Source organism: Vulpes vulpes, chromosome 3, assembly GCF_048418805.1.
Source record: "Vulpes vulpes isolate BD-2025 chromosome 3, VulVul3, whole genome shotgun sequence".
Lineage (NCBI taxonomy): Eukaryota > Metazoa > Chordata > Mammalia > Carnivora > Canidae > Vulpes > Vulpes vulpes.
Window position 1 is genome coordinate 87,520,391 of NC_132782.1, and position 21,786 is coordinate 87,542,176.

Here is a 21,786-nt window from a genome sequence, read left to right on the forward strand (position 1 = left end):
CCTTCAGCTCAGGTCATGATCCCAGGGTCCCAGAATCGAGCCCCACATCGGGCTCCCTGCTTAACGAGGAGCCTGCTTCTCCCTCTCTCTCTGCTACTCCCCCTGCTTGTGTTTTCTTGCTCTATCAAAAAATAAATAAAATCTTTTTAAAAAAGTAAATAAATGTTTCATGGAGTTGGGCTATACCTAGAGAGCATGCGCAGTCTTAAGTGTACATCCCAATGAATTTCTGCACACAGCAGCCAGCACCCAGATGAAGCAGAATATGTCCAGCCGCCTCGTACTCCTCGTCCCCTCCCCTCAAGGTACCCACAGTCCTGACACCTGTCGTCAGATGATAGTTATGCCTGAGTTCTTATTTCATGTTAGTGGCATCCCCGTTCTTTTGGATTTGGATTTTGCTTCTTCTGCATAGCATATGTCTGGAGAGACCCATGGAGTCATCCATCCTCCCTGCTGGACAAGGTCCTGGTGACCATGCCTTGGGTGTCCGTGCTCCTGTGGCAGGTGTGGCATGGTATCCACATCTCATACAAGGGTAGAGGTAAAGGGAGTATAGATGGGAGGCTGTTTGGTCTATCCTTAGGGGTGATGGGGCTTTGAAGCAGGATATTGAGGTGATTTTATTGTTTGGAGGCAGAAGGGTGGCTGCCTTGGGAGCAGGGAGGTGTGGGCAAGGCTGGCACAAGGACCTAGGGAAAAAGAGGTGGTAGCCCAGCCCCTAGGAGTGGCCAAGGCAGTTAAGAGGAGACAGGGACAGATTGAAAAGACACTTGCAGGCAGCTGAGTAGAGTGACATATGGAAGGTGGGAGGAGGCAAGGGGGCCAGGGTTTCTTGGGCAAGCCTCCCCCTGAAACCAGCCGTGCTGCTGTCTGCCTGCGAGATGCAGGCACATGCAAGCCCCACGCCTAGCTGGGCTTTGGGAGAAGAGGTGACTTGCTTCTATTCCCAAAACTGGTGTGCTTTTGGTCATCGATGCCAAGGGGGCAGGCATAAGTCTGGAGGTGTCTAGAATAAGCAAGGTCCTGGAGGTGTGGGTACGTGGGAAGCCACTGGAGCAGGCCAGGAGCAGCAGAGAGAAGCTAGGAGCCACAGGAGGGACCTCATTCCCTGTGGCCACTTGTGGGTCCCACGTGTGCCCTAGGCACCACCTGCAGTTGGCAGGGACCAGGTAATGTCAGGTTTCCCTTGGGACATGACTGAATACAGTCAAGTTTTGGGCTCAGCTGCAGTAACTCTCTCTCTCTCTCTTTTTTAAAGATTTTATTTATTTATTCATGAGAGACACAGACACAGAGAAAGGAAGAAGCAGGCTCCATGCAGGGAGCCCGACGTGGGACTTGATCCCGGATCCCAGGATCACGCCCTGGGCTGAAGGCAGATGCTCAAGCACTGAGCCACCCAGGTGTCCCAGTAACTCTCTTTGACATGGATTTCTAGAACAATCCTCCGTCTGTCTTGCCTTCTGCTGATTTAATGCCTGGGTTTCTAGTCTTTATGCCTGGCTGCGGCTGGCTGGGCTTGGGCTCTCTGTCCCATGCCGGTGTCTGAGGATGGCCCTCCTGATGGGACTTAGGGTCTCACAGGGAGCACAGATGTTGACCGTCCCAATACTGACACAGGAAATGAGTCACAGCTGTGGGAAGCTGTGAACGAGGGGGGGCAGGAGATGTACCCTGGTTTATGAGCCGTTTTTAGGAGGAAGAATTGGCAAAACATGGGGGTTAATTGAATGTGGAGGAAACAGAGGAGCTTGGGGACCAGTTTCCTGGCTGGCTGGGAGAATTGGAAGAGGGGACACCATAGATCCTGTGGTGGGTATTTTTCTTTGAACGGCTCTGGTTCTCACACCATTTTCTGCAGAACCCCCGAGGTTTCCAGAGGACCACGGAGGGGTGGGGGTGTGAATGACTGCAGGTTCCCCCATCCTTGCCTCAATCAGAAAACCTCATTTTTTAAATGTTTGCTTCTGGTAGATTGGACTTACGTGTAAGATTCCTGCATACAATCTTTACTTTATATGCTGCATACAAGCATATAAAAGATGCTTGAAATGCTTTGGCACCATAGAAAGACAAGAGCAGAAATATTTATTTGAAGTTCAGCTCATGTTTTGTGGGGAAGGGGTGTTCATTTTTTTTCTCTTAAAGTCAAGTTGAAATTCAGCATAGTATTTATATATATATATATTTTTTTTTGAGATTTCCTTTATTTATTCATGAGAGACACAGGGAGAGAGAGAGAGGCAGAGACACAGGCAGAGGGAGAAGCAGGCGCCGCCGGAAGCCAGAAGGAGCCCGATGTGGGACTCGATTCCAGAACTCTGGGATCACGCCCTAAGCTAAAGGCAGACGCTCAACCGCAGAGCCACTCAGGCATCCTGAAATTCAATGTAATGTTTTAGAAAGAAATATTACATGTGGTTCGATGCTCCCTCACCTCCATCCCAGCCTGTCCTCCTATCCCTTCCTCTGCCCACCCCCTCCATCCCATTTTATACTTGTCCTCCTACCCATTGGCCAATTTTGCATCTGTTTGGAGAACTATTTAGAATGCTCTTTCCTGATGGTTCTTCTGGGTAATGAGTTGGTTATTATTGTTTATTTTTTACCTTTAAGCTATCCAGTATAAATTAACTTATTTATAATAACAATTGGACTCTGAGCCAGTTGCTTTTTGGGGGCAGGAGGGCAGACAGACTTTTTTTTTAGAGAGTGAGGAAGAGCAGGGTGAAGGGTAGAGGCAGAAGCAGACTCCCTGCTGAGCAGGGACTCCCAATGTGGGGCTTGATCCCAGGACTCTGGGATCATGACCTGAGCAGAAGGCAGATGCTTAACCAACTAAGCCACCCAGGTGCCCCCAGACAGACGTTTTATATAAAGTATTCTCATTCAAGAAAGCCACTTCAGGGGATGCCTGAGTGGCTCAGTGGTTGAACATCTGCCTTCAGCCCAGGGTGTGATCCCGGGGTTGGGATCAAGTCCCACATCGGTCTCCCTGCAGCGAGCCTGCTTCTCCCTCTGTCTGTGTCTGCCTCTGTGTGTCTCTTATGAATAAATAGATAAAAATTTTTTAAAAAATTTTAAAAAAGAAAGCCACTCCTGAAAAAGAGCAAAAGGACCCTCCCCCCACAACCACCGCCATCATTAACTGTCCCTTTCTAGATGTAACTCCTGCTACCACTCAACAAGGGGCTCAGATTGGAGTTCTGAGCATTGACGTGTTTCTCTTCATATAATACAGTCCTGTTATGCTCTGCTCAATCCTGGCACACCTAACAATATGTCTTGTTGTATGCACCTAAGTACAGATTAGATTGTTTTCCTGTTTTCCAAGCTGCTATGACTATACCAGAGGACGGTGTGTTTGGCAGGGTGCAGTTGGAACACAGAAACCATACAGTGATTTGAACACCAAAAACTTGGTATAAAGGATTAATAATGGGAGATTGGAGTAGGGGAGAATTGATTCATGAGCATCAAAGACAAATCTAGGGAAGCCAGTAGTGGTGGAGATAAGGGACAACTACCACCAGCCCCACCTTCACCCAGGGCAGAGCTCCTACCTCATTGGAAAGAGCCTGGTCTTTGCCCACGGGATGACAGAGCAGCTGCTGAGGGTTTGGTGGGGGTGGGGTGGCTTGCTGGAAATCACCCCTCTTGGGTGCCGGGAGAGGCCAGCCACGGGAGGTCCTGAGCTTCCCCACTTGTTCTGTGCCAGGGAGGCTGCTGGTTGCTGGTTGCTCCTGGAACTAGCAGCCAGAGACGCGCCTGCAGGAGCCTTAGAGCATTTTGGTGCAATTCAGTTATGCAGACACTGCACAGGGTGGAGGCCAGGTGGCCTGCTGGACAGGAGTCCCTATGCGGGGGCCCCAGTGTGCAGGTGTGTGGGGCTGCAGAAAGGGTGCAGGAGCAGCCACCTGGCCTGGGGCACAGGCCTGCACTGTCCAGGACCTGAAGCTGTACCACCGCTGCTGCCATCACCTAAGTCAACAGCAAGAGAACACGCCATGGCCAAATGCCAGAGAAAGCCGCACCTGCAGGCACCTGCCCTGGGAAACAGCCCTGACCACGTAGCTGCGGAGAAAAGCCTGCTTTGCAAACGTCATGGGAAAACCGCAGGAACCAGGGAGGAAGAGCCTTTCCTCCTGCAAAGTCTCTTCATTTTACTCCCCTGACAAAGCTCAGCATCGTGCCTCGGCCAAGGAGGGATGTGCGAGGCCCAGCTCCGTTTACTTGGGGCAGGCAGAAAGGGTGAGAGGCAGTCATTGATAACCAGCACAGATGGATGCCATCCCCTTCCCCTGCTGGTAGACAAGGGGTGTCTTCCTGCTTTCCCCGATGGACCCATGCCGTGATGAATGTCCTTTCCTGTGCCTCTGGGTGAGAGTACCAGACAGCCTTGACTTGGCTGACCCCCCGGGGCCAGAAGGACCGGGTCATGGGACATGCATACCTTGGGTTTGGTAGATTCAAGCAGATGGGGGGCACCTAGGTGACTCAGCAGTTAAGCGTCTGCCTTTGGCTCAGGTTGTGATCCCGGGGTCCTGGGATCGAGTCCCACGTTGGGCTCCCTGCATGGAGCCTGCTTCTCCCTCTGCTTGTGTCTCTGCCTCTCTGTGTGTGTGTCTCTCATGAATAAATAAATAAAATCGAATTAGGGGTGGTGGAAGGGGAGGAGGGTGGGGGGTGGGGGTGAATGGGTGATGGGCACTGAGGGGGGCACTTGACAGGATGAGCACTGGGTGTTATTCTGTATGTTGGCAAATTGAACACCAATAAAAAATAAATTTATTATAAAAAAATAAAATAAAATTAAAAAATGAATAAATGAATAAATAAATAAAATCTTAAAAAAAAAAAAAGAGTCTGCCAGATTGCCCTCACACAGGCTTCACACTCCCGTCCACTTGAGATGCTCTTTCTCTTCATACTCCTACAGTATCTGTTTGGGAAATTTCCCTCTAATCATTGCTTATTGTTCTCAAGACCCGGTTTCTCGGTCTCCCCATCTGGCTTTCCATGAGAGCCCACGTCCCTGCTGTGGGGCCGCAGGGCACAGGGCTTCTCTGGGGTCAGTCTTCCTGTGAGGGGCTGGGTCCCAGCAGGCCCCCCTCAGGCTGTGCCCTTGGCTCTCTCCCAGGCTGAACCTTCGGGAGCTGGGGCCCTGGGCCTCCCACATGCGTTGGCTGGTCTGGATCATGGCCTCTGTGGGCACCATCTACGTCTTCTTCTTCCATGAGCGGTAAGCCAGGGCTGGGGGTGGGGGGAGTGTCACGGGGTGGGGGCTGGGCCTCCTCTCTGCCCCTGGGGAGATGACAACCCAGGATGACCCCCTGAGGCATGAGGGTACAGCTCTGCCTAGCATCATGGGGTTCAGGCCCATGGATGGCCACCAGGGCCACAGCCTGTAGGGTGGATCTGAAGAGCGTTTTTAACAAAGGCCTTGTGGGTCATGTGTTACCCACCTTCCCTAAGCTGGGTGGTCAGGTGAGGGGGAAAGGTTGCGAATACCTTCACTTCAGTCCTGCAGAGTGAGAAAAGAAACAGAGCTATAGAAGCCAAAGGGAATAAGTGACCCCTGGAATCTCCAGGGACAGCAAATCAGTGTCAGTTGGTTGCAGCCACTTGGATGTATGGAGGGCGGCTTCCTGGACCCAGCAGGAAAAGGTGCTAGGGTCACCTAGCAGTGGCTGCCCCAGGCTCGAGTGTGGCATGCTGTACTCAGCAGTGGCAATCCTGGCCTGTCATCTCATCGATGGAGACCCAAGTCCCAGAGGGAAGGAGATCCACCCAGGGCCACCCAGCTCTGCCAGCACCTGCTGGGTGTCAATGGGTGAAGTCAGAGTCCAGGAGTGCTGGGCAGAGGGTGGAGTCCTTCTCACTCTTTTGGTTGGGGTGTCCCTCCTACCCAGAACGGGGAGCTGTACGCTGTTCCTCATGGGGAGGCTGTCCCGAGGCCCAGATGGCTTGTCTTCCTGCCAGGTACAAGCTCGTGGAGCTGCTCTGCTATGTCATCATGGGCTTCTTCCCTGCCCTGGTCATCCTCTCAATGGTAAGCCCCACCTGCCCAGCAAGGGGACTCCCAGCTGGCTGGAGGGACCCAGCGTGCCTCTCGGGATCACTGTGTCCAACCTCCTCCTCTGGCACATGAGGAAACCGAGGCCTGACTCTGCCTAACCTCCAGCGAGCTGTGTGACCCTCCCGGCTTCAGCCCTCCTGTATGTTTAAGGATTGAATAGGAAAACCCATGGGGGGGATTAGGATGGTACCTGGCACATAGTAAGTACCCAGTCACTAAATTAAATCTGTGGTAATAACATTCCTGGCCGTAGAGGCAGAGTCAGGGCTCTGGACTTCTGATTACCTGCTTTGGTGTCTGTAAATCCTAAACTGCTTGTCCACACCAGAGACCAAGCCGAGAAGGGGCACCTTCCCTATATATAGTCTGAGCCCTTACTAAGTGCAGGGGGCCTACCCACAGGATCTTACTTCCTTGACCCAGGTGTCCCTGGAGAGGGACATGATGTCCTGTTCATGACATTCAGGCCAGCCCATGTGCATGTACAGCCCCTAAGTGGCTGAGCCATGATTTGCCCCCATAACATTGACTGGCGACTAGGATGGATCTCAGGTGTGGCCCCCCCGCCTCCCCCCGCTGTGAGGGGCAGAGGCCAGGAAAAGAAGAGGTGGGGGGGGGCAAGTGTGGAAACCACATCACCCCTCCCAGCCTCCTTTGTCCTGTCAAGTGGGCACAGTAAACTCACCTGCCTGGCACCCTCCCTAGTTTATTTATCTTACACTCTTATTGGCAGGTGGTAAGATTATACATTGTCAAGTCTACCACGTGTTTCGTCTTTTTGAAAAATTTTATCTTCTTTATTTTTTTAACTCTAAGTGTTATGGTTAGGAAAGTCTTCCTTTCTTTCTTCCTTCCTATGGTTAGGAAAGTATTTTCTCCTGTTTCTGTTGTGGATTTAAACTTCCCACCGTGGTTTCTCCTGGACATGGTAATTTGTCCCCAGACACCTAGCCAGTGATTTCAGTTACCTGCCATTTAAACATGTTCCTTTGACCACGTGTTAAATTCACACATATATGTGTGAACACAATATTTCAGTTCTGTTTTGTCCAAGGGCCTGTCTCTATTCTGGCACTAAACTGAGTGAGCTAATGTAGCTTAATTACGTTTTATTTATTTATTTACAGATTTATTTTTTTATTTGAGAGAGAGAGAGAGAGAGAGCACAAGGAGAGAGAGAGGCAGAGGGAGAAGCAGGCTCCCTACGGAGCAGGGAGCCCCATGTGGGGCTTGATCCCAGGACCCTGAGGTCATAACCTGAGCCAAAGGCGGACTCTTAACTGATTGAGCCACCCGGGCACCCCTATCTTTAAATTAAAAAATTTTTTTGATGTATATTAAATATTACATTATACAATTTATTACAAATATTTTTTATGATAAATATTTTTAACATTAAAAATTTTTTAAACATCTAAATGTCTTTAAAAAATTAAAAATGTATGAAGTATAGTAGAATAAATATTACATGATATCATTTATATTAAATATTTTTAATTTTTAAAAATTTAAATTTATTTTAAAAATATTACGAATTCAACTAAATATTACATTGTAATGTTTTGAAATCTTAAAACTATTTGTTTAAATTTACTTTTAAGTTTTTAAAAATTTGGGCACCTGGGTGGCTCAGTGGTTGAGTGTCTGCCTTTAGCTCAGGTCATGATCCTGGGGTCCTGGGATCCAGTCCTACATTAGGTTCCCCACAAGGAAACTGCTTCTCCCTCTGCCTATGTCTCTGCCTCTCTCTGTGTCTCTTATGAATAAATAAATAAATAAATTTTAAAAAGGTTCTTAAAAATTTTATGAAGTACATATTACATTATATATAGTAAATATTTTTTAAATTAAAATATCATTTAAATTTATGTTAAAATTTTTAAATTTTATTAATTACACTAAATACTAAATTATACACTATCTGTCCAATCATGTATTACATATATTTAAGGACATATATATACTTATATATAGTAAGTGTATATTTAAATACATAATCACTGCAAAAAATAAGTCTCAGGTGTGTGAAAGAGCCAAAGCCCCCTTCCACGTCCTCCCTAATACAATGCCCCAGCTGTAACCACCACTCAGTTTGTTGTATGTCCTTTTTATTTATTTATTTATATGCAAATCTACGTGGATATGCAGACATACTGAATTATTTGTTCTTCTACGAAAATAAGGTCACACGAAATGCACTGCTCTGCAGCGTGCTTTCCTCACTTAGCACGTGTCGTGGGCATATCCTCATGACAGTCACTTGGAGTAATGCATGCCTCTTAAGGCAGTTGTGACGGTGGCACAAAGGCCCTCCATGCGGTGCCTTGCACCTAGCAAGTGCTAGGAGGCTCTAGATATTCCTAATGTTGTTACTGTGTAATTAATATGTGAGTACAATGCTCTGGAGGACTGAATGGATCAGTTAGTGTCCACAGGGACAATGAAATACTATGCAGCTGTTCAAAAGTTGGAAATGTCTCCTGCCATGGGTTGCAGACTAGTCCCCCATAGACCAGTTAACCCAGTGTGGCGTTGCAGCATGGTGGGGATGGTGTGAGCCCATCTATCTAGAATGATCATTTCCTATGCATCATTATGTACAAAGTGCATATGGCATGTTGCTCGTGGAGAGAACATTTCTGGAAGGATACTGTTAGCAGTGGCAGCTTGTAATTCGTGTACAGGTGGACCCAGGAAGACAGGGGGTGGGGGATGGTATGATGGCTCTCATTGGGTCTCTGCCATTCCCTTTAACCACCAATTGCTCAGGTATTAATACTGCTCATCTCTGATGACTAGGATGACTCCTTTTTTTCTTAATATTTTTTGTTTGATTTCTCTAAAATTCTTTTCCCTGGACATATATTCCTTTTTAAAAATTGTGATAAATTATACATAAAAATTACGATTTTAACCATTTTCAGTATATAGTTGAGTGGTGTGAAGCACATTCACGTTCTCATGCAGCTGTTACCACCAGCCATCTCCAGAACTTTCTCATCACCCCAAGCTGAATCTCTGTTCCCAGGAAACACTAACTCTCTGTTCCTCCTTCCCCAGCCCCTGGTAACCTCCATTCTATTTTCTGTCTCTATGGATTCAATGGACACCAGGGACCTTATCTGTGTGGGATCCTACAGTATCTGTCCCTTTGTGTCTGGCTCACTCCACTTAGCATCATGTCCTCCAGGTTCATCTATGTTGTAGCAGGTGCCAGATTTCCTTCCTTTTTAACTCTTGAGCAATAATTGCCCACAGTATGAAATAACATGAATAACAATTTGTTTATCCATTAATCCATCCCCAGACATGTGCCTTGCTTCCACATTTTGGCTGTTACAAACCTGGATATACCAGTATCTATCCACATCCCTGCTTTCACTTCTTTTGGGTACACACCCAGATTGTATTAATTTTTAGAAAACATATGCTATAAAATAGTCTTTGAGATTTTGGTAGACATCAATAACATTTGAGAATTAATTTTGGGAAGAATTAATATGTGTCAAGACCTTCTACCCGGGAATCTGGGCTGGCTTCCCATCCATGTTTCTTTTTGTTTTGAGTATGTGGGCGGGGATTGTGGGGTGCTCCCAGCCTTGCTGGCTGCTCCTCTGACTTGTACCTTTGTCCTTGCCCACAGCCCAACACCGAGGGCATCTGGGAGCTGATGACCGGAGGGGTCTTCTACTGCTTGGGCATGGTGTTCTTCAAGAGTGACGGGAGGATCCCCTTTGCTCACGCCATCTGGCATCTCTTTGTGGCATTTGGTGCTGGCACCCACTACTATGCCATCTGGAGGTACCTGTATCTGCCCAGCACTGTGCAGGCCAAGGTGTCCAAGTGAGGTGGCTCCGATGCATGGGGCAGAGCATCATGAAAAGCATTTCTATGAACTTTGGTTCAGAGCAGTGCCCAGGCCCATCTGCATGTCCACGGGCAGAGTTTTCGATGGGTCCAAGGCTACTTCTGGTAGTAGCCAGAATGTCCTTAGGGTCCCAGGTGAGAAAGAAAGCATTTAGTCATTTTTACAGAGGATAAATTAACCCTGCAATGTGTTTCTATTCTAGGCAAGTATTTCCTAATACAACCAACATTAACATCTTCAGAAAAGGGAGAGACATTGTCCTGGCAAATTGGGGGACCTTGGGCCAATAGATACTCTTTAGGGTTCTTATAACTCTGTTAGGGAGTTGGTGGATTGTTTGTACCCCGCTGGCCAGGGCCTCCTCTGCTACCAAAGTCCTGGCTGGGGAATTGTGCCCTGTTCAGGGAAAGTCACCCAGCCTGTAGATCAGGGATGGTGAATATCCATGACCACAGCAGACATCACCAATCAAATGGAGCATGGTGCAGTATCAGTATTCTTCTCCAGGAGGTGCTCTGGGCAGCCATGACTTATCAACTCAGCACTTAGGATGGCCCTTCTTAGCCTTTCCTGTCTTCTGTGCTCTGCAGTGGGATCATGACTAGACCAGTTAGAAGTCTCCATGTAGGAGAGCATACTTATCTCCTGACACTATGCCTGAACTCCTTCTCCCTGTTGGGGACACTCCTGGAGTGGGGCAGTCTGGGGACAATGAAGGGAGACCTAGGCAGACAGCTCTAGGAACCCCTGGCCTTTGGCTACACCATAGCTGATTCTCAGTACAGAGGAAGAGTGGTTGGGGATTGGGAAGTGGTTAGTTGGCCAATTCATCTGCTGAAAAATCCAGAGAAATGATCAGAGCCATTCCTTGGGGGGGGGGGGGGGGGGTGGGCGGCAAGCAGATCCCAGGAAATTTCTCACCTGCTCCAGATTTAAGGCTTGTGATGCCAACTTTCGGATTCTTGCTTGGTGCAAATCATGGCCCTTAGAGGCTCCTCAGATGAGCCCCAGAAGGAAGGCAGGCCTTGGCTAGTTTGATAGGGATCTGGGCAGAGTGTCCCCAGTGTTGGGATACCCCCACCTCTGAAGCTCCTAGTAGCCCAATGACAAGACTTCTGGGGACCTGTCCTCATAGTGTCCTCCCAGGGTTGGGCTGTCCACTCTGTACCTGGCACGTGGCTATTTACTGGGGAGGGGATCCAGGCCTAGCTCCTGATCTGAGTGGGAATCTGGGAATCTCTGAATCAAGCATCTCTCAAGGTAGACAAGCCTCAGCCTACAGCTCCCAATCAGAGTTGGGTGAGCCAAGACAGGATGCCTTATGCTTAGTTCTAGTACATTCCAATGTATTTCAGGGTTCCAGCATCTGGAATCTCATGTACCAAAGCCAGTATTAAACCATCCGACACATTCCTCAGACAGACGGTTCTGAGCTGGCAGATGCTTTGGGTGTTGGCGGTTAGCTTTGTCCTCTTGCGCCTTGTGTGCATGCATGTGTGCGTGCACTCCCAGCCCCTGGAAGCTGCCTTCATCTGGTCTGCCCACCCTCAGTTGGGGTCAGGGTTGAAGGTTGAGGGGTGGGGAGAGGAAGCTTTGTGGGGGAAGGTCCCCTAGAGAAGGGCTTTGCCCACAGGCAGGGACACTGTGACAGTGGGGGAGGAGCTCTTGTTAGCTATGGGAAACCAGTCAGGAAATCTCTCAGACCACGGCACCAGCACCATGCCAAGCTGACGTGAAAGTCCTGTCATTGAGGCACTGATGAGAACCAAAGCCCTGTTACAGGACCGGGCCTGGGTAGCCTGGGACAGGGACCTGGGTCTCCTTTAGTGACTCTGGAGCTCAGCTCCTTATGTGACACCTGCATCTCCTCCTGCCCCCTCCTCTTGTCTACTCAAGCTTGCATTTTCCCCAAGACAGCCTGCCCCTTTATGCCCCACAACTTCTGAGATGCTGGTCCACCCATCTTGTTCCTACTCATCCTTCAAAGCTCTGCTCAGGCATTAGTGTCGAGGGACTTCTGACCTTCTCTGACTCAGGTGCTCCCGCCTGCTTCCCACCACCCTCTGTGCTTACCTGCGCCATGGCTAGAAGCTCTGTCCTTCATCATCCTGGTCCTTGCACCTGCCCCCCAACTCAGGAGCTCTTTAAGGGAGGAGCTATATTTTGCCGGACTTAACATAAAATCTGGCTTCTTCTGTTTGTGAGGGCCAATTCCTTAACCTTAGCTATAAGCTGGGTATAGTAAGGTACCTTGCAAGGTTGCTTAAAGATGTGGTAGGATGACAAATGTGAAATACCCAGCCTGGTATTCTAATTAGCATCCTTAGTTGTCCACTTGGGAAGCAACCCTTGATAATGAGATGACACTCTCCTAGGAGTGTCAGCTGCACTGCCCAAAGGAGTGAATTACGAAGGGTGGGATTTCTGACTATGGACAGGCTGGTAAGGACACTGTTTTGTTGGCCTTGGCCACATTCCTTCCTTTTGTTCCAATTTAGGTGGTTTCCCATGAACCCTTTCTCTTCCTCAACATCATTTGTGAAAGTGAGTTTCCCAGCATTCCATTTCACCCAAACCCAGGCCCTGGCCTCCTCCAAAATGTGTCAGAGACAGTACAGGAAAGGGAAAGATGTTCCTAGGCCAGTCCCTGCTGTGGGTAAGCATCCTGGTCTGTGCACTGGGCATGTGGGGTAGAGAAGGCAGGGCACTGGGAATTCAAATGCCAGCTCTCTCTTCCTGGCCACCTTTGAGGCTGTCATGTGCCAGGATGATCCATCAAAGTGGCTGTCCTGCCCCAAGGAGCCAGGGAGGCGGTCACCAGGCCTCTTTGATATTCTGGGCACTTCAGCAGCTGCTCCTGAGTTAGGCAGGCACTGTTGGGGCAGGGTGAGGGGTAGGAGCTGGCAAGAAGTGAGGATGAAGGCAGGTTCAGGAGGCTCTCACTGGGGCAACTGCCTCCCACTGCTCAGCCAGGCTAGAGGACAGGCCTGGAGGTGACAACTTGCATCCTCCATCCATTGGCAATCAACAGGGAAAGCCAAAGCAGGTGCACTTGCTGGTGGAGGCCTGCCTGCCAGCTGGCAGGATTTCCCTGACAGGCCCTGAGCAGAGCTTGCCGAGGGCTGTCCCTGGGGCCAGTAGCCTCTCCGGCCAGGGGACTTTAAGCCAACATCACAGACCAGAGCTGCCTTTCTCTCTTGATTGGAAATTGCACATATGGTAGGAGCAGGGCTGAGCATCCTTCTCTCCATCAGCATCGGGCTCAGGCCGGGGACTATCCCAGGACAGAACTGGGCAGGGGTGGATGCAGGATGGGAGTTGTCAATGGGACCAGTCTGAGGTCCTGAAGCCATACTAGTGGTGGGTGGGGGCCTCACACAGTGGGATGATGTACAGGGCTTCCTGAGAATGTTGCAGTCCTGGGTTTTCGGTGCACCAAACTCTTTCCCGTATTCATCTGCAAGAGCTGAAGTGCTCTGAATGTTTTCCCACAGCTCTGCTGAGCACCTGCATTTGGGTTCAGGCCTCTGTTGGGAAGCAGGTGTTGGGGAGAGCTAAGCTAAGAGGGGCAGGTAGAGCTCAGAGGTCTGGGAAATGAACCTGGTGACTTAGTCAAGAAGGCACTTATCACCTTTGCCACCATACACTGTGCAAGCAGGTGCTGAAAGGTAGGCTCTGGGAACCGCATCATGGGGTCCTGAAAGAACCTGTGGCAGTCCCAGCAGCCAGGGCCACACGAGTACACTGACACATGAGTACACTCACAGGTATGGTGCACAGCAGGTGTGAGGAGAAGCAGGAAGCTCGGGAGGCAGAGGCTTACTGAAATGGTGCCCTCCTGGGGGCCAGGCTTTGTGCTGTGTCTTCATAGATGCTCTGTCCATGGATTGACACAGTCCCCTCTGCGGGGTAAGGATTATTAGCTGATCTTACAGAGCAGGAAGGCAAAGCACAGAGAGGTTTGGCAACTTCCCCAAGGGGACCCAGGATCTAACCAGCAAAGCAAAGCTTTGAAGCCAGGACTATCTAACCTCCAAGTGTCAGGTCCCATGGCCAGATCTCCTGTTTCCAAGGACATCCACTGCCCCCAAGTCTGTCTGCCAGGGAGGAATGTGGGGCTGAACATTTTTAATGATTTTTCTTTTAAAGCACTGGTGTGTAGTATTTGCTGATTTCCATGGTGTAAATGCTCCTATGGCTGATTTCAAGCTACCAAGTGACATCACTGAAGATATCTTGGAAAGGGGTATGCATCTCTGGCCCTCCAAAGCTCGCACAGGCCCACCTGTGCCCCACTGCTTCCTGCCTGTGCTTCTCACTCAACTGGCCAGGGATGCCCAGGATGCTGAGTTGTGAGAACAGACCAGCTCTGAGGGGTCCCTGTGCAGGGCTAGACCTGGCACTGAGCTGCTCGGACACTCCAGCTGCAGAGTCTGGAACCTGGAACCAATCAGACCTGCTCAGGGTCCAGCCCTACACAGACCAGCATGCAACCCTCTGCCATGTCCTTCATTCCCTCTGCCTCAGTCTCCTTATCTGTAAAATGGAGATGGCAGTCAGCCCATGGAGCCTCTTTCTCTTGCTAAGTGAAGGGCAAAGGCCATTTTTGTGGAAGGAAGTCAGAACAGTGTTCTTGGCCCTAGGATTTGGCCAGGGAATCTCTGCAGAGGTTTGCTGAACCCCAGATCCCGGCTGCCACCCCCCTTGAATGGCTGAACCAATAGGTCAGGATGGCACTCTGGAGTCTGAACTCTGCCAGCTGGTTTGGACACCGGTTCTGGAAGCCCTCCTCTGGAGCTCATCTGCTTTGAGGCCATGCCCCACATGTTAGTGATGGGGTTATGGAGTCAGATTCCAGAAGACAGACTCCTGTCCAGGAGTGTGGGCCCTAACCACAGTTCTTGCGTTGAGCTGTCTCTTTCTCACTTAGTTTCCTAGATTCACAGCACTAATACCCCTTAGCAGCCTGTGTCTATACACAGGCCATCCCTGAAATTGGGCTCTGTCGCTAACGTTGCATAAGCTCTGTCCCAAGCCCTGTGATTTACATCATCTTTATAAGCACTCTACGAGGTAGGTATGATCCCATCTTACTGATTTGGAGACAGGCTCAGAGATGTTAAGTAACTCATCCAAGGGCACCTAGCTTATAAATGGTGGCCATGAGCTCTCCCCAACTCCACTATGCTCCCTAAAACACTGACACTTTTTAGTGTCAATTTTAGGGTTTTTAAAGTCAATTTTAGGGTTTCCAGCATGTGGGTGGGAGCAGTTGAAATGATAGTGGGCTTCATGTTTTTGCTTCAGCTGGTTCAGTGCTCTGAACGATTATACCAAAGGTGTGAGGCTTCATTCACTAGCCCTGTGTTCAGGCCAGTGTTGGAGACATTGGCAGAAGCTCCCACTCAGGCTTTCAAAAGATGCTTATTTGGGAGAATGTGTAGCCATATGGTTCCCAGTGGCAGGGTGGCTGGGAAGACATTCTCTGGCCCCATGCTAATGCTTACCACAGGGACTGGATTCCCTGTAAAGAGCTCCAAGCCACAGGTCCCAATGGGACACCTGGCCTGTGCACAGGTGGCTGGCAGGAATCTGTGTATCCCAGACCCATCCTCTTTTATGATTGCTTTATTTGAGATGCAATGTGCAAGGCTGGGAGCCTGAACAGCATGGGCCTTGAATATGAGCCAGAAGGGGTGGGACAGCTCAGTTTTGTACCCAGAGAGCAGGGATGAGAGCAGAGGAGCAACATGCCCAGGGCACAGAGCTGGGTAGAGCTGGAGCTGATGCCTTTCCCTCCCATGCCCCTTTTCTTTCCTGGGCACTGTGGCCCCTGCTCTGGGTAGAAGGCCATGACAAGTCCTGCCCCCTCCAGTGACAGGATGTGCAGCCTGCTGCCTCTCTCACAGTCTGGTGGCACAGGTGGCATGGTTCCTCCTGGTCTGGCAGGGAGGATATACCAGCCCTTCCTTGTGATCTTGTTTTCCACATGTAGATGTGGTGTACCTGACTTCCTGCTTCCTGTGTGACTTTGGACAGCTGATGTATCCTTTCTGGGCTTTCATCTGGTCAGCTGTAAAAGGAGTTGGTGGTCTTACTCAGCTGATTGTCAGCTGCTGGTCCATTTCCAAACTGTGCTGGTCCGGGATGGGCATGCAGCCCAGACGAGTGGGCTGGGCTGGCTTGACTCAGCATGGAAAGACCATTCCCAGTTTAAGGCAAGGTCCCCTAGGGGAGCAGAGGGCTGTGGACCCAGCTCCTCCTAGGAACAACACTGAAACCTTCCTTCATGCATAGACACCTTTGATAGATCAGTGTATGGAAAATAAAGGCAGCCCAAATGGGCTGAGAAACACCAGACTCCATGTAGAGGAGTGCTCTCTGCATGGTAGCTATAAGGCACAGGTGGCTAAGTCAATTAAAATTAAATAAAATTTAAACTCGGTGCCTCAGGGGTACTAGCCACATTTTAAGTACTCAATAGCCACATGTGGCCAGTGGCTACCTTTTTTGGACAGCACAGATAATGACAGTCTACATCCTTCCAGAATGTTCCATTGGACAATGTAAATCAGTGTTTCTCAAACTTTTTGTCTTGGAACACCTTTGTGTTCTTAAAAACTATTGAGGACACCAAAGAACTTTTGTTTATGGGCTAGATCTAATATTAACATTCATCATACTAGAAATTAAAACTGGTAGTATTTCAAAATACCTATTAGTTCATGTAAAGATCAACTCATTACACGTTAACATAAGTAACATATTTTTCTATTAGAAATAACTATATTTGTCCAGACAAAAAGAGACTTAGGAGGAGGAGTGGCACTGTTTCACGTTCCTGCAAATCTGTTGAACGTCTGGCTTAACAGACCACCACAGGACTCCCCTGCCTGTGTTTGCACGAGCATGTGACAATCACCTGTGCCGTAGTGTCTGGCAACCTTTGCATGAAGGCAGGAGAGGGAAAGACAGATAATGTCATAGTATTATTGTGAAAACAGCTTCACTTTGTGAGCCCCTGAAAGGGCTTGGGGAGACCAACATTGTGGAGAATCAGTGATCTAGACTTTTCCCTCTAAACAGAGGTCACAAATGCCACACATGTGGTGAATATCACAGGCCAGCACTCTCCTCCTTTTAGCTTATTTTAGCTGAGCCTGGAGACATGGGCAGGGAGGCAGGAGAGGTGTGAGCAACAGTCTGGGACACCTGGTTGAGGGCAGATGCTGCATCTCCACTGCCCATGCTCTGTGCCCAGCCCACCATACCCAGTGCTTAGTCGGTGCTCCGTGCACATTTGTGGGGGTAGCAGGGGAGCTTGGTCTCCTCTTCCCAGGTTGGGAAGGTGTGGCTAGGGAGTCCCATGTATGCGTTGGCCCTTTGTATCCAGGTTAGACAGGTTCACAGCCATGGTCTGTGTGGACGCTGCCCTGGCCTTTACTCTTGGTGAGTCTGAACATCAGAGGACAAACCGGAGTGCTATTGAGAGCCTCCCCAGGTTTTCCCTAGTGGGTCTGCCAGTCCTGGACTTACAGAGTGAACGAGGCAGGGTCCCAGGGGAGACACACCCAGTCTGTATGGTGGTGAGCGTCAGAGTGACCTTTCAGGAGGAAACCTCAGACTCACCAAGGCTCATCTGTAGGGATGAGGGAATGCCCATCCCAAATTACAAGGATGGGAGATATAAAGATTTGTACCATAATATATTTAACTGTTCTTTCAATTCAAGAGGGATCTATAATTGGTCTAGATGTAGGTATCTCTGATGAGTATCTTTCCACATAAAGTTTTCCCCGAATAGAGTGGATTTTCTTAAGGCCACACTTCGACTTTGAGTCCTGTCTGTGCCATCCAGTGGTAGCTGTTCCACCTGCTGTCATTGGACTGAGCCTTCTCTACAGTTGGCTACTGTCCCTGGGGGGTCAGGGTATCTAGGGATCTACTGCCTGGGCACTGCCAAGGAGCTGGCTTATCTGAAAGATTTGGAGCAGGCAACTCTGGCATTTGGCATGAACTGTGGAGGAGCCAGGGGAGTACGTGCCTGTTCCTCAGGTGGTCTGATTGGTGGGGGGCAGAAGAGGGAGGTGTGGGCGGGGGAGGGGATGCTGCCTGCCGCATGGCTGCTGGCGCCTGCATGATGTCTAACGATGTCCACTGCCTGTGCGAGCCAGGAAGTCGTGGAGGTATTGGTGTGCTCTGCTTAGGGCACTCTGGAGACCAGTTGTTAAATATCCCGGGGCCTGGTAGCTCATTAAACTGAGAGTGGTGTGAGATTGGCCTTGATGGAATATTTACACCATAAGAATCAGCAAAAGGCTACAGATCAGAGCCTAATATTTTTGGAGAGCTATTTTACAAGCATGCCACTGCCTGCGGCCTGCGTACATCCTTCTGCATTCCACCCCCCACTTTATCAGTGTAACTGGCACTATATACACAGTTCCGAACATGTTCACATGTTCATGTTTTCATATATTTCTCCCAGTAAAACCTTGCAAGACAGGGAAACAGGCTGTTCAGAGAGGCTATGTGACTGGTGCAAGGTCATCCATGGTGCAGGGCAGGGCTGGAATCCAAGTCATGGTGCTTGGGCATCACATCCTCCTCCTTCACTGTCTTGCTCCCTGATTGCTGAGCTCTGGGGCAGGGGATGAGGCATCTCCTTAACATCCTCCCAGGGCCTTGTTCTCCAGACTTGAGCGATGCCATCCTTTGGCTGCTCAATCTCTGCACTCAGTTTTGCCTGAGCCTTGCGCAGCCTGAGGATGAAAGGCTGATGTGCTCTGCTCCTGTCTTTGGAAACTGGCCAGGGCTGAGACTGTTTCCAGGGGGCAAGGACACTGGAGCCCAAGGCCTTCCATGTGGCCCAGCCATCGAACCCTGAGCTGTAGAGTGGCCCCTCGTCACTGGGGTCCAGTGGGCAGTGGGGCTCAGCCACAACTGGTTATCCCAGGTCTGCATAGAGTCTCTGCCCATACTACCTCAGTTCACAGGTGTCCTAACAACCTTCTCTTTGCAAAATTGGCTTCGTGATGGGCTCTCAAACCCACCTGTACCCTCGTTGTGGCATTAGGAGGGGAGGTGCCACATTCCAGCCATGGCAAGTAACAGGAGGCTTACTTGTGCTTCCTGGGATCCCCCTGCCCCATCATGTGGGATTAGGCTGCAGGCTGTGTGGGTCAGCTGCCCTCCATTTATTCCCAGATGTTAGCATTTTCCAAACCTTTTTGATTAACACTCATCATCAGAAATACATTCTATACTGTGATTCCAATTTACACGTCCATCGCTGAAACAGGACCTACTTATGTGATGCACTAGGGTGCTTCCTACCCTCCCCTGTCCATCCTACCCTTTGTCACTTTTTCAAGTTGCTGGTTGCAATGCACAACACTGCTTTTATGCCTCATGAGTGAGTCTGAACCTACGGTCTGGAAATTGTTCTAGTTGGTTCTGTCCTGGGAAGGCATGAGCATTGGTACTAGGTACTTAGTCGCTGTGATTGGGGATTGGGGGGGTCAGCATGATGCTGTCTGCTCCTCAGGAACTTGGGTGCCCAAGGGCAAATGGGAACAGTTAAAGAGAAAGAAGTTAGGAGCTTTAGAGGATCTGGCTGCTCAGAACCCTGACCCCACTGAGAGCAATACAAGACCAGATTTTGGGGTCTCTTGTTTTGGTGATTAGCCCCATCTTCTAAGGGACCTTGGGGCAGGATGGTCCCAGAGACCTCAGGAATGTCTGTCGATGTTTAGTTCAGGCAGGGCTGGGAAGGCAGGAGGGAGACAGCGAATCTGTTTGAAAAATGAACGGACCCAATTTTGCAAGAACCATTGTGCCTCCAATTTCAAATTTTGAGCCCTGATCCCGCTGAACGGATCGTCCGCCAGCCCTGTTTATATCACCAGGTTTTACTAGGCATATTCCCACTCCTGTTGCTTATGAAGGCCTTTCTAGGAGGATAGGGGTAGGGGCGGGGAGCAGGAGCTCTGACTGTCACACTTGTTTTTCTAGACCTATTGTGTCTACAACATTGGAGACTGGCATCTGTGGCATGACTTTTAAAAAATGTCCTGCTGGTACTGGACTCTCTCTGTGTTTGTAAAATTGCCATTTTGTATTAACACAACATTTGATAAACATTTATAGTAAAGAGGAATAATCCTGCCGGTGAATGTTATTGTTTGCGGTGGAGTAGAAAGCACTTAAAAAAATAAAAATCCAAGATGCCTCCCTCTTGTCCAGCTGTCTTTTTAAAAATAACGTCTGTTCACTTCTTTTATCAAAGCAGTCTCTGTTCACTGTAGATAACCTGAATTATTTAGGAAAGCATAAGTAAATTAAAAACCCTGCATCAGCTGTCTCTTGCTGTAAAACAATGTACCCTAAAATATAGTGGCTTTAAAAAAATTTTTTTAATTAATTTATTCATGAGAGACACAGGCAGAGGGAGAAGCAGGCTCCCTCAGAGGAGCCTGATGCGAGACTCAATCCCAGGGCCTGGGATCATGCCCTGAGCCGAAGGCAGACGCTCAACCGCTCAACCGCTGAGCCACTCAGGTGTCCCTGTAGTGGCGTAAAACATCAGTAATCTTTGGCATCTCTCACAACTTCCATCAGTTGGGAATTCAGTATGGGCTTCAGGGGAAGGTGTGAAGGCTGGCATGAGAATTGCCCCAAGGTGCTTTCACTCACAGATCCCCTTGGGTGATGCTGGTAGGTTCTTGGGGCCCTGGATGACCAGACATCCTGTTTCAAAACATAGATTTTATTATTCAGGTGTGGCAAGGCCAAGAGATCAGGGGATGATTGACATTGAAAAGACAGTTTGTCCCTCAGAGTTCCCAGGAAGAGGGGGCATAGGATACCACCTATTCAGGGCCCATCAGGAGACAGAGGGGACCAGAGAAAATCATAGGCACTAGATTTATTGTGGCTTCTGAGGGAAGGAACAGATGACATTTAGAATTAGCAGATTTGAGGTTGGCTAGTTTGCAGAATTTCAGCAGGCCCTGGGGCATAGGGGCTGACCCTAGTTGTGTGACACTTAGTCCTGGGGTGATGAGGACAGGGGAATATTGGTCTGGAGTCTTAAGAGCCCAATAGAGGAGGTGGGGAGGCATGGTCTCTAGACTGGTTGTTTTGCATATGAAACGACTGGTTGGTTTGCATATGAAAGGTATATCTTAGCAGGTGAGTTGTTTACTCTCCAGAGATTGGCTACCCCTGGGAAGGGCAGTCTTCCCATGGTTGCTATAAGGTCCCAGATATGAAAACATCAAAAGCAAAGACATCTTAATACACACCAGATGACTTCCCCATTGGTCTGGGCTTCCCTTTACAACAAGGCAGATGGGTCCCAAGAGAAAGAAAGCCAGGTGGGAGACACGATCTTTTATGATCTAGCTTTGGAAGTCTTCACTTCTCCTATGTTCTATGGTGGACACAGCTAAATAGTCCTTCCAAAAAAAAAAAAAAAAAAGTCCTCCCAAGATCAAGGGGGAGGGAAGGCAGACCTCCTCTCCACCACCTGATGGAGGAGAGTTCGAGTTACAGTGGAAGAGGAGCATGTGGGATGTGGACATATTGATAGGGCTATCTATCTTTGGAAACTGCCTCAAACTCCATCACCCAGAAATAATCACTGTTAATATTCCCAACCTATCCTGATTGCACATCTTCTTTTTTTTTTTTTTACAGAATTAGAATTCATTTATTATGTATCGCAGACAATATGATATTTGATTTAAAAAAACAAACATACAATAAATATAAAAGTACTTTGCATAGGAAGAAAAAGAGGAAAAGATCATGGTAAACAAATGCAGGGTAATTA

The 21,786-nt window shown here is 49.1% G+C and overlaps 1 protein-coding gene across 12 annotated transcripts in view; it reads left to right on the plus strand.

Moving 5' to 3' along the window:
• Positions 1-21,786, plus strand: part of LOC112929319 (monocyte to macrophage differentiation factor 2) — a 127,722-nt gene that overhangs the window by 32,966 nt on the left and 72,970 nt on the right. For 6 of the 12 annotated variants that reach the window (XR_012000553.1, XM_026011356.2, XM_026011357.2 and 3 more), the window contains exons 5-7: positions 5,144-5,245; positions 5,986-6,055; positions 9,726-9,883. Coding sequence is in view for 10 of the 12 variants with exons in the window: in XM_026011356.2 (XP_025867141.1) it covers positions 5,144-5,245; positions 5,986-6,055; positions 9,726-9,883 (330 nt within the window). In the remaining 2 variants the exon portion in view is untranslated. Of the gene's footprint in view, positions 1-5,143; positions 5,246-5,915; positions 6,222-9,725; positions 10,085-21,786 lie in introns of those variants that run through there. The other 6 variants (XM_072753234.1, XM_072753230.1, XR_012000554.1 and 3 more) reach the window with 5 other exon arrangements.